This window comes from Fusarium oxysporum, chromosome XI, assembly GCF_013085055.1.
Source record: "Fusarium oxysporum Fo47 chromosome XI, complete sequence".
In the NCBI taxonomy this organism is placed as follows: Eukaryota; Fungi; Ascomycota; class Sordariomycetes; order Hypocreales; family Nectriaceae; genus Fusarium; species Fusarium oxysporum.
The window spans coordinates 671240-685591 of record NC_072850.1 but is presented as its reverse complement, the minus strand read 5'-3'; the positions used below and the strand labels follow the sequence as shown (position 1 = coordinate 685591).

The 14352-nt window shown below is 47.6% G+C and overlaps 7 protein-coding genes across 7 annotated transcripts; 3 read left to right on the top strand and 4 right to left on the bottom strand.

Annotated features, from left to right (window-relative positions):
* Window positions 1-68: 68 nt before the first annotated feature.
* FOBCDRAFT_147828 (ankyrin repeat-containing domain protein) lies at window positions 69-1073 on the top strand (the record flags this gene model as incomplete). The annotated part of the gene is made up of 1 exon (XM_054707461.1): window positions 69-1073. The coding sequence occupies one exon, from the start codon at window positions 69-71 to the stop codon at window positions 1071-1073; it is 1005 nt and encodes a 334-aa protein (XP_054563436.1).
* Window positions 1074-1310: 237 nt separating this feature from the next.
* On the bottom strand, window positions 1311-1550 carry FOBCDRAFT_281082 (uncharacterized protein; the record flags this gene model as incomplete). The annotated part of the gene is made up of 2 exons (XM_054707460.1): window positions 1311-1432; window positions 1487-1550. 2 exons carry the CDS (start codon window positions 1548-1550, stop codon window positions 1311-1313), a joined length of 186 nt encoding a protein of 61 aa, XP_054563435.1.
* A 771-nt stretch (window positions 1551-2321) lies between these two features.
* Window positions 2322-4615, bottom strand: FOBCDRAFT_324117 (P-loop containing nucleoside triphosphate hydrolase protein; the record flags this gene model as incomplete). The annotated part of the gene is made up of 1 exon (XM_054707459.2): window positions 2322-4615. Exon 1 carries the CDS (start codon window positions 4587-4589, stop codon window positions 2322-2324), a length of 2268 nt encoding a protein of 755 aa, XP_054563434.1. The 5' UTR covers window positions 4590-4615.
* Window positions 4616-5874: 1259 nt separating this feature from the next.
* On the top strand, window positions 5875-6754 carry FOBCDRAFT_147585 (uncharacterized protein; the record flags this gene model as incomplete). The annotated part of the gene is made up of 2 exons (XM_031192202.3): window positions 5875-6359; window positions 6415-6754. Coding segments are annotated over 2 exons (825 nt in total), but the record flags the coding sequence as incomplete, so codon positions are not given.
* Window positions 6755-7213: 459 nt separating this feature from the next.
* Window positions 7214-7630, bottom strand: FOBCDRAFT_208130 (bulb-type lectin domain-containing protein; the record flags this gene model as incomplete). The annotated part of the gene is made up of 2 exons (XM_031192201.2): window positions 7214-7364; window positions 7425-7630. The coding sequence occupies 2 exons, from the start codon at window positions 7628-7630 to the stop codon at window positions 7214-7216; spliced, it is 357 nt and encodes a 118-aa protein (XP_031031047.1).
* A 1878-nt stretch (window positions 7631-9508) lies between these two features.
* Window positions 9509-11019, bottom strand: FOBCDRAFT_244932 (uncharacterized protein; the record flags this gene model as incomplete). The annotated part of the gene is made up of 6 exons (XM_031192200.3): window positions 9509-9532; window positions 9636-9729; window positions 9799-9916; window positions 9992-10099; window positions 10163-10657; window positions 10707-11019. The coding sequence occupies 6 exons, from the start codon at window positions 11017-11019 to the stop codon at window positions 9509-9511; spliced, it is 1152 nt and encodes a 383-aa protein (XP_031031046.3).
* Window positions 11020-12103: 1084 nt separating this feature from the next.
* On the top strand, window positions 12104-14343 carry FOBCDRAFT_208128 (uncharacterized protein; the record flags this gene model as incomplete). Its single annotated transcript, XM_059609227.1, has 3 exons — window positions 12104-13099; window positions 13150-14218; window positions 14273-14343. 3 exons carry the CDS (start codon window positions 12104-12106, stop codon window positions 14341-14343), a joined length of 2136 nt encoding a protein of 711 aa, XP_059466137.1.
* Between the last annotated feature and the right edge of the window lie 9 nt (window positions 14344-14352).

The window sequence follows — 14352 nt, the reverse complement described above, 5'->3', positions numbered from 1 at the left end:
ACTAAGAGGGCCGCATGGCTTTGGCTTTACATCTACAATAGTAGAATGTCATCCTCTATGAAGAAATAATGGACGACGACTCATGCGCGAAATGTGAAGAAAAGCCCGGCGATGTCCGATGCTCCTGCGGTGAACGCTTTTGCGAATATTGCTTCTCTAATAAACACCTCCCGCGCAACCCAACTCACAAACGTGTCGAAGCGAAGAGGACTCCCAATACGGTGGAAAGCTTAGTTGCAGCTGCAAAGAAGAACGACTCCACCACAGTAGCTGATCTACTTGATCGGAATGTTCAAATCGATGGTAAACATGGCGGGTGGACGGCCCTTGGATATGCGGCATATAGCGGGCATCTGGACACCGTCCGCGTCCTTCTCCTTCGTGGTGCTGATATGGATATTCGTATGGATGTTGGGTTCGGTGTTCTTCCCGGTGACGGAAGTGCTATTAATTGGGCAGCATGCGGCGGGTACCTCGATGTTGTCAAGCTACTTCTAGAGAGAGGTGCGAAAGCTAATATCTGTGCGACAAGACCGGTATTCCTTGGCACTGGGGGGACGCCGATTACTATGGCTGCTGGCAAAGACCGTCTCGAGGTTGTTCAGTATCTCCTTGACAAGGGTTGTGATGATTGTTCCTCTGATGTTCCTGGCTGGGATGCCTTGATCATCGCGTGTGAACGAGGACAGCTCAACACCATCAAATACCTTGTCGAAGACAGAGGCTTGAATGTAAACAGGGTCGGCAACAATGGAGTTACGACTCTTATCACAGCGGCTCAGAGTCAGCAAACCGCTGTCATGGAGTACTTGATCAAGTGCGGGGCCCACATAGACGCGGTTGACAATGATGGGACTACGGCGTTACTTCATGCTGTGATGAAGAAAAGGGTCGGCTCAGTAGAGTGGCTGGTGAAGCGTGGTGCGGATGCAAGGAAGAAGAACAAGAAAGGAGACTCGCCATTGAACCTGGCTAGGGAGGAGTTGCAGAAAAATGCCGATGATAAGAATGCGGCAACTTTGGTCAAGTGGCTTGAGGTGCCCATGAATGTTGCCTTCCAGATAAAGGCTTAGAAGGCGGGCGGAATCCATCTCGGTCCTGTTGAGCAACCCATCTGTACCAAAGCTGTGATGGAGTTGTTATACGGATACACGCACGATGGAATTATGGTAGCATTCTAGGATATTGAAACACTTTCACGCATCGTCAGGTCTAGCTCATGAAACTAACATTCTATACAACAATCCGCCGAGCCATAACCAAGCATGATAACAGATACCAAAAACAACTTATAATGAAGGGAACCTGTCTTAGTAGTTTTTAATCAAGGTCAACAGGGCTTTCTTCTCCTTGTACACGAAGAGGTCATGTCCAGTGAGTACCTTGCTCGGATTGCTGTACGCCTTAGTTTGAAGGATGATATTCTGATTGTCTATCAAGTAGTTAGTAAACCGTGTAATGAGAAGGAAAAAGACTTCTTACTTACGTTGAGGGCATCCAAGAGCCTCGAGGCTGGCACATGTTTGCTTGAGATCGAAAACGGTAGGCATCTAGACGAGAGGGATTAGCTCAAAAGGCTCTAGCGTGAAAGGGGACACAAAAGCGAAGAGTTCTATATACCTTTGTACCTGTAGCTGTTGTGAGTAACAAAAGTCAATAATGACTTGTAGAAAACGGTTGTCGAGAATACTTGAAACAGTAAGAAAAGAGAGATCAGTATATAATTATACTGCAATGTTCTTTATAGACATTATCTGTAGGTATCTTTCATCTCTTACTCCCTTGTTCAACCATAAATTAACGATACCGCTAAGGCTATAGCTTAAACAAAGAAACGACTCATGAGTGAAACAACTTCACAAAGAGCGATGCTTCAGAAATGAACAAAAGTCCAATAAAGAAAGGAGCCTTTGTGCGACCATCAGCAATGAGCTATTTTATTAATATCTTCTCACTATTCAGTGCACGGACTTGCCAAAATAGATGTCAATATTTCTTCAACAATATGGAGAAGCTTGAAAGCAAATATATCAAAGCTTGACCTGTTAACTTACTGTAGCCATTGGTGTGAGAACAAGTGCGAATAAAGTCTATCACTGTTCGCAACTCCATACTACCATACAGCCAATACCCGGAGACAAGACCCGGGGAGTAACAAAGATTTAGGCTGCAGATCCTAAACGACACAAAGATTTAGGTAAGTTAGAGGATTCTTTGATGAGTTTTTTTTTGGCATCCTAATTTCAGTCTAGAGTTATACGAATTTACCTAAAGCCCTTTGTTATTTAGGATTTAGGTCCTAAGTTTGGACAAGAGACATATCACTTGTTCTTCCGTCGCTTCTTTTCTCTGTCCATTTTCTTGAAGAATTCGCTCTTTTCGCCCTTTGTCCTCTTCAGACCCTTGTTGGAAGAAGTATTCCGTTCAATGTACGCCATATCCTGCACACCACTAAGTTGATCAAGATAGCCGGCGACGCGCCTCACCGTGTTCTTCTTCCCTTTTCCACCACTCTTCTCCCCACCCCAGAGATCATCTGCAGCAAATTCATCATCAACCGCCGTCTCGTTGTCAACCAACGCGCCCTGTAGTAACTCCCGTTGTTCAGCCGCAGTACGAAATGCGAGGTCAGGCGTCTTTTCAATACCGACTAGCTTGGTGATCACTTTGAATGCGTAGCCTTGATCGATAAGGAAGGCCTGCCGCTTTGACGCAAAATGCATTTCGGATGTGTCCTTAGAGACGAGCGAGTAAAAGAAGGCGTTAAACCCCTCGTCGTTTCGCCGTTTTGCTCGCAAGATGCGGCCGAGACGCTGTGCCTCTTGACGGCGGGAGCCAAACTGTGAGGATATCTGGATGAGGCACGTTGCTTCGGGGAGATCAAGTGACGTATCGCCGATCTTGGACAAGAATAGCGTATTCACTTCGGGACTGTGTCGGAAATTATCAAGAACCCTGAGTCGCTCCTCCTGGCTTGTACCACCGTAAATAAGGTATCTCTTTAGCTTGTATGCGTAGAGTTTCAGGGAGTAAAGCTCGTCCGAGAAAACAATGATTTTATCACCGCGCGCTTCGTGATAGTTGATAAGAAATTGGCAAGCCTGGAACTTGGAGGGATTGATAGCGGCTAGCATTCGCTTCATTCGAGACGATACCTGGAGATATTGCTCGTAGAAGACAGTCGGCATAGAACACCAGACCTCAGCGCATTGCACCTTGGCGATATGCCCCTGCTGCGAGAGTTCCATCCAATTCGCTTCATATAATTTCGGCCCAATGAGAAAGTTGAGATGATCTATCTTGTCATCCTCGCGAAGCAACGTAGCCGTAAGCCCAAGCTTAGAGTGCGTTTTAATCGACGAGATAACACGTCGAAACATATTGGCTGGAACAACATGAACCTCATCAAGAAGCATCAATCCCCATTCCCGTCCTGCCAAAAAGTCCATCATCTTCTTTGAGTCATGCGCACGCTCGCGACTATTCGTAACCATTGAATACGTCGTCACAATCACACCAGTACTCCCAGAGAACTTCTCCTTGCTTTCGGATGTGAAAGTAGTAATGTCCTCGGGGTTAATGTTTGACCATTTGAGAAACTCATTGCGCCATTGCACAGCGGAAACTGAGCTTGTGCAGAGGACGATGACGCCTTTTCTGATGGTGCATGCTGCTGCGATGCCGACGAGGGTTTTGCCTGCGCCGCATGGGAGAACGATGATTCCGCTTTTGGCGCGACCGTTGCCGAACATCTTGCTGAGACTTTTTTCTTGATAGGGTCTGATTTGGGTGTTTGGGCGCAGATCGATGTCCAAGTCGGGATTGATGCTGTCGCAGCGAAAGTCGTACTCTTCTAGAATGGGGTACGATAAATCCAGGCATCGCTTCTGAACGGCCTCAACGGCGCTGTCGGGGATCTCAAAGGCATGAACTGCTTCTTCCTCATCATCCTTTTCTTCGTCATTTAATACGGCTTCAATGTGGTCCGATTCTTTGTCTACGATTTGTGGAAGATTGGCTTGCTGAACCCCCGCCGCGTTCTTTGTTCCAGGAATAACCAAGCCACCCAGTGCTGGCGCACGCGCCGTAGTAATCTCGTCAGAGCCGTTTACTCTAAGAGGGCCGATGATGTTATCTTTAAGTAAAGCCTGAAGGACATCTGCATCACTGCTCTCGACGAAATATTTGTTGCTCTTCAAAACCAATTTGACCTTGCCATAACTCTTCGTACACGATCTGATGAACTCTTTGATAGTCTGCGGAAGCTCTGTTTTGAGAAACTTGTCAAGAGTGCTAATGATGTCTTCGCCATTTAAGCCAACAGAAACAGCAGCATAGAGACTATGCGGTGTGATCTTGTACTCGTGAAGGAAAGCTGGTCTGGATTGAGGTTCCGCGATAGTGACGAGGAAGTCAGTCGCTAGGTCCGCCAAAGGATGAAAGCGCTCTAGAATGATGTATCCTTTGTCGGGATCAATCCATAATGGATGGTTGGCGCTATCGGGGTTGGGCGCAAGATACGAGAAGTCGCGCTTGACGATGTTGCTGATGTCGATAGAAGCCTTTTGACCTTTTCTTTTGAACGGCATGTTGCTGTTGACAAGAAAGGAAAAGCAATCGAGGGATTGAAAGAGGTGAGAATGGACTTTAGGGCTTTAGGCAGCTGACACAGAGAACAAAGAACACAGCGGGAGAACATGGATGACTAACGGTCATCCTGTCACGTGAAGGAGCAGACGAACCTTTTAATGCAGGTAAGGTAGGAAAGCGAGACAGCATCTTTATATAATGTGATAAGTTATTGTTTTCTACCTTGTTTTAGCCCTGTTCAATAGATAACCTTGAACAGCCCATGCAAACACAAGGAAGCATGTAGACTTTAGACCTGGAATTACAATATCAACATAAACTCATCAAACGCCCTCCTAAGCTTACGTTAATTTATCCAAGTCTTCTTATGGCTTAGGATGAAACTCCTAAGTATTCTTGCATCCTATAAGTAAATACTTCGTGTTAGCGTTGGTAAGCGGCAATGCCGAAGTAACTGGAGAGTCCACGTCAAGTAGTCACGATACATGTCTCGTGACTTTCCAAAATGCTAAGCTCAAATATATTCAATATCATATTTCAAGAAATACAGTTAAAACAGGAACAGCAATGCTTAGAGTTCTAAATAATAAAGCACTTGTATTTCGAGCCCAGTCGTCATATCCAGTGCCATGGGAGGCAAGGAGCTTACCCGGCACTAAGCCTGTTTCTTTATAATTCTCCGTCGTCTCCTCCAGCATTCACTATCAATCCTGCGAAGCTCCTCGTCTACGCCGGTGCACATGATCTGGCTGACTGACTGTTAGTGAAAGGTGGTCCAATTGACTTTATAAGGCAAGAATCATAACCCGTATGAATGTCTATTGGAGACTGAACATGCGGCAAATCTAATCAATAAGAAGACAGGCAGACGACTTAAAGCTCGATATTCTTCTAATAGCGGAATGCACCGCCCAGAAAACCCTTGATGGAGTTAGTTGGTGACGTGGATCCTTTGGTTACGATTCAAACGACATCATTTGGCGAAGTGTCCTGCATGGGCCTGCCTGGAACAGCTTCGTTATATGCATACCCTCTCCAAAATTGGTTAGTGCTTTCCGCTTAACTTCATTATTTCTCAATAGCGTTTCGAACTATTGGCAATAGCCTCCTGCCAAGCCGTTATTTAGCGCCAGTATACAACAGCCGCAAACATGAACTAACGTTATTTGTTGATAGCTAAATTAAAAAGGGGATGTCTGGCACCAAATAATTTTGATTCAGACTTGCATCCTGCAATCTCTCAATATTTACATTCTTTTACCTCACACTGCAACATCTGCAGTCGTGTCCACTCGTTTCAACGTTTGCTTCTCATACGGCATCATGGTTCGCTATTCTATCCTCAACCTGGCAGCTATTGCCACAATGCTTCTCGGCGCTGAAGCCGGTCCCTGCCGACCAGCGACAACCGTCGCGACAAGCATTGCTGAGACCACATCGACGTTTGCTGCTGATACTTCGGCTACGTCAATCGATACGACTACTGTTACGACCCTGGCGGATACTACCACTACAATCCCAGGGGATACTACTACTATAGCCCTGGCAGATACTACGACTACAGACGGAGCAGAATCTACCACTACAACTCTTGCGGATACTACTACTACAACCCAAGCAGAATCTACCACGACTACTGCAGCGGCAGCCTGTGCTGAAACCCAGTTGTTTATCAACCCAGGTTTCGACGATAGCCCCAGCGGTATTGCGCCTTGGACCAGCAATGCCAACCTCATCCAAAGCCAACCCCAATCCGGCACAAACGCACTGTATGTTCATTCACAATCCGCGTCTTTAACCTCTTGCTAATACATGACGAACTAGGTCCGCGGTATTCAGCAACGGTCAACCCGATTACTACTTCAAGCAGACTCTGCAGAATCTGAATGGCGACTACGAGTTCTCCTACTACTACCGAGTTGTCAGCATCAGCCAAGGTGCCGATTACGTTTGCAACATTGAGCTCAAGGTCGGAGACACAAGCAAATTTGGCGCCATGTACGACAGCGCTGGTGGCTGGAGGTCGGACAGCGTTAGCTTCAGTATTACCGGCGAGGCTATCGCACAGGCAGATGTACAACTCATCTTGACCTGCTACGGAGAATTCGTCAGAATCGAGGTCAACATAGACAGTCTTGCGTTTACGAGAGTTTGCAGCGCTTAGAGGTTTTTGGTGTTGGAGCAGTTTCAGGCATCCTCAGACTTTTCAAGCTTAACTTCTGACATAAATTTGGTAGATAACACTATTAGATCTATTATACTATAACCAAACAAGGTTTCCTCGGGCATAACCTGAAGCCCGCTAAATAATCTGGTATATAATCTTTCTAATCCATAATAAACACACCTAGACAAGTTTCGTGAGATGGTCGTCGAAATTACGTGCCGACTAGCGAAAGTCAATCTAAGAGTAAGAGAATTACAGAGGTATTTGGCCATGTTCGTCTTAATCAATAACTTGGCACATATTGCAAGAGACAAAAGCTCTCTCCAATTTAACTTTATTGATGGCTATTAATACTATGAGTGGTGCACAAATCGGCAGGTGGAACTTGTCTAGGTCCATAGATCCCTAACTGTACCCGCCAACAGCCCAACTCACATGCCAACCCAGCCAGCCCGTTTATTTGTTGCTCTTGGAAGACCAGATGGGAGTAGCACCACCGTTCTTGTACAGAACAAGGTTTCCGTCATCCTGGACAGAAAGGAAAGTCTTGTTGTCGCCGCTTGGGGCAGCAGTGTTGGTGTGCCAAGTGGCCTTGCCGTTCTTGTCACTGCAAAATCACAATTAGCAACGGTACAACAGAGACCGTATCAAGAGATGCAAGACTTACTAGATGCAGAGGTTACCATCGCCCTGCATGATGGCGCCCTTTGCGTTGCTGATCTGTTGGTCGGTGCTCTGCCAGGCACAGCGGTTGTTGTAGTAGATGGCGAGCTTGCCATCGTCTTGCATGCGGAGCTCGACGGAGCGATCTTTGCTGAAGATGCTCATGCCGACCATGAGCCAGTCGCCGTTCTCGAGAGTGCCGTAACCCATTGTGAGTGATTTATGTTGAGTAGTTGTTTGAGAAGGAGTTGATGAGTGAAGATGAGTTGAGTTGAGTTGAGAGTTTGTGTTCAGGATCAGTGAGAGATTGAGGGGTTCTTATAGACACAGAGCCTTCCAAGTGACTATAGAAAATACGTAAGAGATCGCCTTGTAGATCAGCCTACGTATAGGGATGTTTTCCTGTCTCACAACAAACCTCCACAGCTCGTCCCCCATGTCCAATTATCTCCAGAATGAATGTCTCATGTCACCGTGCATCATGTAGTTGCACGTATCGGTCACATTCTACAGGCTACTGGCATGATTTTCTACCCTCCGGGCCATCGGCACATCAAATTCCAATCACTCACTGAGACACGGTACGACGAGGATCTATCGGTAAGTGAATCTTTGGTGTTGTTCTCTGAGAGAAGAGAAATCATATGCCTCTTGCCATTGGGCGGACTGCTGATATGGCTGTCGGCCGGGGTTACACAATCGCGACGAAGAGTCCGGGGAAGACCTTACTACATCTTGTCTCTTCTTTCACCTATCTAGGTTCCAGGAATGCTCATCTAGATATTTGCCTTTATCTTTACATTATTGGGCAAAGCTCTTATGGGTGAATCGTACACTGATATGGAGGACTAGGCTGGAGCCAGAAAACAGATCATTTTCTCCCCTGATAGCCCGTCAACGGGGAAGCGGGGTTTGAGGAGATCTGAATTGTGACAGGTTTTGCTGTACCTGGCCGCACGGACTGTATGTCTCACCTAAAAGAGCAGCGGCCCGTCCGAACCCCTCTTTTCTGTCTGATATTCAGCCCGCCACAGAATTTCCCGTGTCTCAGTACTCGGCCGTTTTTGGAACATAAAATAGCTACGTCATTCGTTGCATCCAGGCTTGGCCATTATGCACCCAGGAACCATATTCTCTGTTCCAACAAGCTTCGTAACTGCCAATGCTACACATGCTATTTGGAATTGGTGATAGTTCTCAGTTTTAAGAAGAAAATAGAGCTGCAAAGACTTCATTCGGAAAGCGTTGTCGTTGCAATCACACTGGTTCCTGGGCCCTACATTACATTGTCAAGCTCACAGCTGGGTAAGGCGGGGTAATAAGACACGCAGCACTGACAAGGGACCGCAGATGCGTCTTTGAGGCGTAACTGCCTGGTACCTGTCACTTATGACAACAAGACCTGCCTAAGAGTGAGTTGTCGGACGGTCGGAGAGAAGCCCCGTCCCGTCCCATCTCGCAGCCGTAGATCTATCTTTTTAGTCTCGATGCATATTGCGGTGTAGATTGCCGCCGTCACTGACAAGATATGATCTGGCTATCCGGGTATTCGCGGCGCTAACAGATACGGTTCGTCCTTAACATGTGAAGTTGTCTTGTTCTGTTTTGCTTGATGTCATAGTCGGACTGGAATCCAAGCCGCTGACAGCCGAGTGAAATGGGTCTGTGGCTGCAGGCATTGTTCTCGTATTGCAAACTCGTCCGATTATTTGTCTTCTTCCTTTGATCTACACTTGAGGAAACTTCAGTGGTTTCTTGAGCGGTGTGCAACATTCTTCCAGCTGCTCGAGGTCAAGTTTCACAAGACCCCGCCATGTACAACTGGTTGCTCTGGATCGAGAAAAACAGGGAGAAGAATATCAACATGCCATAGATGTGCCACTTAATCGATGCGTCGACGCCGAACTTCCACAGACTTCCAACAGTTTCCTTGCTGCAGCTACTGGCGCACTCGTTACCATGCAATGTTGTGAGACCTGCAATGCAATCAATGCATTGCATTCCTCAATGGTCAACAGCTAAGTGAGTCGAAGAGACCAAACGCCGTTTATTCAGAATGTAAAGGCAGTAGTCGCATCGCCAATCTATTTACTGTATTATCTGCAGCAAAGCCTGTGTTCTTCGGTAATCACAGTGTAATACATTTCATAAGAGAGATAAACAGCATTAACAACTAAGTGACTAAGCAATAAATTCCTCTCTAGCCCAAACGAACCTTCTTACTGTTAGGAAGTCTCTCATATGGGATCATTTCGTCAACAAACGCCTTTGCCTTCCCATCATTAGCCCAATCCCAGTTATCCATGTAACTAGAAGATAAATAATTAGCACCAACTCATAATCCAATGATTCAGTCTGAGGTTATCTAGGCAACGTACGACATTAATGCGAAAAGGGCATATGACTCAGCCGTGAAAGTGGCTTTGCTCGGGCCACAATTTCCTGCGTTGGCCCCCTCGTGAGAGCGCGCCAAGTTGGAAACCCACATAAAGTTGTCTGTTGTTATTACTGTCAGTAACGACAGTTCCCTGCCGGAGACCCGAAGTTAGAATAGTACGGAGAACAACTTACATGTAAGATATTTCTTGAGGTCTTTAAGAGTCGCATCAGTGGTGCGTTTGCCGTCGGGCTTTTGCCAGACCAATGCTCCCTCTTTTCCGACGGCTTGTTGATCAGGGACTAGATGCGGAGCATATTAACATCTGCACAGATGTAAAAAAGTATCATTCGCAATACACATACCATTGCGGTTGTCAGTTCCACCATTCCCAGCACCACCAAACCAATGGGCAAGCTCGTGGACCATGACTCGAGAAAGGCTAGTAGCCGAGTATGTATCCAATACATCATCTTTCTGAACGCTGTCTTTAGCATCAACAGCAGATTTTGTACTAGCCACCGGGTCCTGAAATGATGGAGGACAAAAGATGATGAAATCGTTTCGGGTAAGGGTGACGGCAAATACGCCTGGTCTGCAAAGTCCTGTGTCGGGTTGCTTGACGCCATTTACCAGGTAGCGTTTCTTGTAGACCCAAGCTCCGGCTTTTGTACCCGCCATCTCTTTCGGTCTGGATTCGCGAAGGGGGCGTCCTGCTGGATCATGGGGATCCTTGTCGTCTCTTCCGACCCAGACGAATTTGCTTTCGTCGCATAGAAGAAGGGGCTTGAGTCCGCCGTAGCCGTTGGCTGGAATCATTTCGTCATTGTGAAGGGTCTTGACCATGCGATCATAAACATCTTCCGACCAATCAGCAAAGACATAGGTGTGGCGACGACGTTGACTTACATCTAACACTCGAGTAATGCTCTTCATTGGGGTCATGGCCATCTGCATTTGGCACAAAGCCAAACATGTTGGTCGCAGCCCTCGCAATACGATCCCAATTGGTTCGCATGTTTGAGACAAAGTCTGGACGCGCGCCTTTGAGCTTCTCAAGGTCTTCTTGAGCCTTGACTGCCAGGACCTCAGCGTCACTGTATGCTTTCTCAAAGGCACCCTTACGTTCAGGTGTTTGACAAGAGTCATCGAGGTCCCAAACATTCATGTCTGCAGCCAAGCCAAGCCCAGCGAGGGCCACTATAGGCAAAAAGACCTTCATGGCGAGAGATGAATAGGCCGGGAATTTGAAGGTAGAAAGTGGTGGAAGAGAATGGCAGGTATCAAGAAAGGACAGAGAAAGAAAACACCTCTAATTCCAGAGATATAAGGTCTCAAAGTTATGTTTGCTGCAGTTGCTGATATAAACACATAAAGAAGGCACGTACTATTCTACGCTTCTTGAATAAGGAAGTTGCTTGTTGATAAATCACAGGGATGTAAAGAAATTCTCTACTAAGCAATGACTCCGTCTAAGCCTTGCGAAAGGGCACAGATAATCCTTCAATGTCACTGTAATTAACTCTCATTCTGACCTAAGAAACCGTTTCATTCAGATCCTCGTATCGGTCATACTCAGCGCTTAACCCATAGCACGGAAAATTGCCGTAAACAGATCCAGCGTTACAGATAGAGATGGATCCGTAGGGCTATGCCGAGGCTGTGCGGCTCGGACCTAGAAACCTTCGGGGACTATATGCGTTCATGATTGGCCTTCTTACGGCTTACCATCAACTCTGTAGCCTCTGATTGGCCCGTTTATAAGAAATGCCTCGAAAAGCTCCGTCGGATTATTTTTAAAGCTAACGTTTGACGCTAATACGAGTACAGTTGAAGAAAAGCTTACTTTTAATTTTAACATGTAAGCAAGCTCATGCTTTCTGATCCCTCTGCACGGAATCCCGCTGCGGGCGGGAGATAAACTCCCGTAGTGAAGAAGATCGATTATGAACTGGAGTTGAGATGCCAAAATGGGTTGTACTTCCGAAATAAGCGCCACAATTGGGGCATAGTGCTCCGCCGGCTGTGCAGATCCTACGGCTTACTTTGTTTGCCCTGCCCTGAGCTTAGATAATTTTGGATGAGGCAGTCTAGCTCCTGCAAGGGGGCTTTACTATCCACCAATAATCACAACATTACCAGATCTTCCAAGTCATTCGTTCCGAGTTTTATATATCCTAATAATCTAACTCAAGCTGCCAAATATCATCAGGCTTTACTTGGCATCACACTCTTCACATCTCTACCTTCTAGGCCGTTCTTGGTCCATCGTCCTCTTGTCTTTCGTTGTCAACATAACCGCCATCATGACGGTACCTTGGAAAGTCAGCGCCATTGCAGCACTCTGGCTAGGTGCTACAGCCGTCGGTGCAAACCTTGAATCAGAAACCTCTTCTGGAGCAGCCGTGTTCACGCACCCAGTCTATCCTAGAGTCTTTGTCGCAAGGCAAGAACAAGAGATCCCAGCTGATGATCGGAATCCTCCTCCCCCCATCGTCCCCAATCCTCAGCCAAATCAGCCCGCGGGCCCAAACACGCCTGTACCAGCTCCTGAGCCAGAAACAACAGCTGAACCCAATAATCCCCCTCCCCCTCCAGCTACAACAACAGCGGCACCCGCGCCGCAAGAGCCAGAGATTACAACCGAGCCGGAAAATCCACCGGCTCCAATCACCACTGAGAAGCCTGATGAACCGGAGGATCCGAAGACAACTGATGGCGCTCCTGTACCTGTACCAGTACCGGTTCCAGTTCCTAACAAACCTGATGATCCCAAAAAGCCTGACGACCCCAAAAAGCCTGACGACCCCAAGAAGCCGGATGATCCGGAAAAGCCTGATGATCCCAAGAAGCCCGACGACCCTAAGACTCCAGACCTTCCAGATGTCCCTGATGTCCCTAAGATCCCAGACGTTCCTAAGATTCCTGATGTACCCAAGGTTCCTGACACTCCCGACGATCCCAAGAAACCTGACAACCCTCAAGATCCCAAGGACCCTGAAAACCCGGACGATCCTAAGAACCCCGATGACCCTAAAGACCCGAAGGATCCCGACAACCCAGACCCTAAGGACCCTGAGAACCCCGATCCTAAAGATCCGGAGGATCCTGATCCTAAAGACCCCGAAGATCCCAAGGACCCTCAAGATCCTCAAGATCCTAATGAACCAGATGATTGTGAGAAAAAGGATCCGGCGCCATGCACAAAGACCGTTTCCTTCTACTCAGAAAGTGAGACATATACCAGGCAAGTCTATAGCTTCGAACCCTTCTCCCGTCAGTATTCTAACAGCAGAGCTATAGTACCGTCTACGTAACATGCCCTGCGCCCATCGACTGCCCCGCCAAACAGACCCCCACCATCACCACCAGCATCTTCCCCGAGGAGTCCGTCCTCTTTGGCGAAGTGCCAGCCGACAATGAGGCCATTCCTACAATGGAAGCGATCGAAGACGACACCTCTCGTTACTTCCAGCAGGTCTTTGACGATGAGAACATCTCTATCAACGACGCTCAACACCCGGATGTTCAATGCCAACAACAGAGCAGCGTCGATGTTCCTCGCGATTGCTTCATGTCTATCTACTCCAAGTTCTGCGCCGATGTTAATGGACATGAGGGCGATGAACTGAGCAAGAACCTCACCGGAGCTGATGCTGAGAGCGGGTCTCAAGAGAAACGTGCGTCGCTCAACATGAGAAGACATATGCTCCGAGAACGAGCTGAGTCTTGCGAGGGCTGGGTGTTCGAATACGACTGGAGCGGTGCAAAGGGCGATTGCCAGATTCCCTGTGGTGATTCGATGTACGCTTTTGGCGATGAGTGCTTTGACTCTGAGAACAGCTTTCTCGAGGGTACCATTGATGTTGGATGCGGTACCTACAAGTACACCGCTATGCCTACCACATCGACAACAGCACCGCCCTTTCACTTGACTGGTCTCCCAACACTTACCGATGTTCCAGGACCTATCTCTACTCCTGACGGTAGCTCATGCGCTGAGACAGCGACTAACACACAGTGTGCTCAGGGGGGCGGTGGCAGAGGACAGGCATGCGTCGAGAACACATACTGCGCATCATGGGTCTCGACCAAGCCTACCGAAGCTCCAGCACCACCAGAGGAGAAGATCACACCTCTGGAGTTAGGTCCAGTTTTCTGTAAGAACAGAGGCGGTAATCATAAGGACGTTAGTCCAGGCGCCGTGAAGGCCTTGGCAGATGCCTACTGCGAGGCCAACCTGCCCGTTGAGATGAAGTCCGACAGCCCTGTCTCTGGTACAACGAAGAGCGATCTCTATTACTATGAGGTTTCGTGGGTTGAGGGATGTAAGACGACTGTTGAGTCACAGGACCCGTATACACCGCTTGGAAAGGATGGCCCGCTTTGCAAAGATTTATTTGTAAAGGCTTATGCAGGTTGTAAGTACTCTGTCCCATGTTTCACTGATCGTATACTAATGGGTTGACTCGTAGGCGACAATGGCGGTATTGGAGGGTACATTGATGCAGGCTGTGTGCGATACATGTTCCTTGGCGCTCAGTAACTACTAGCA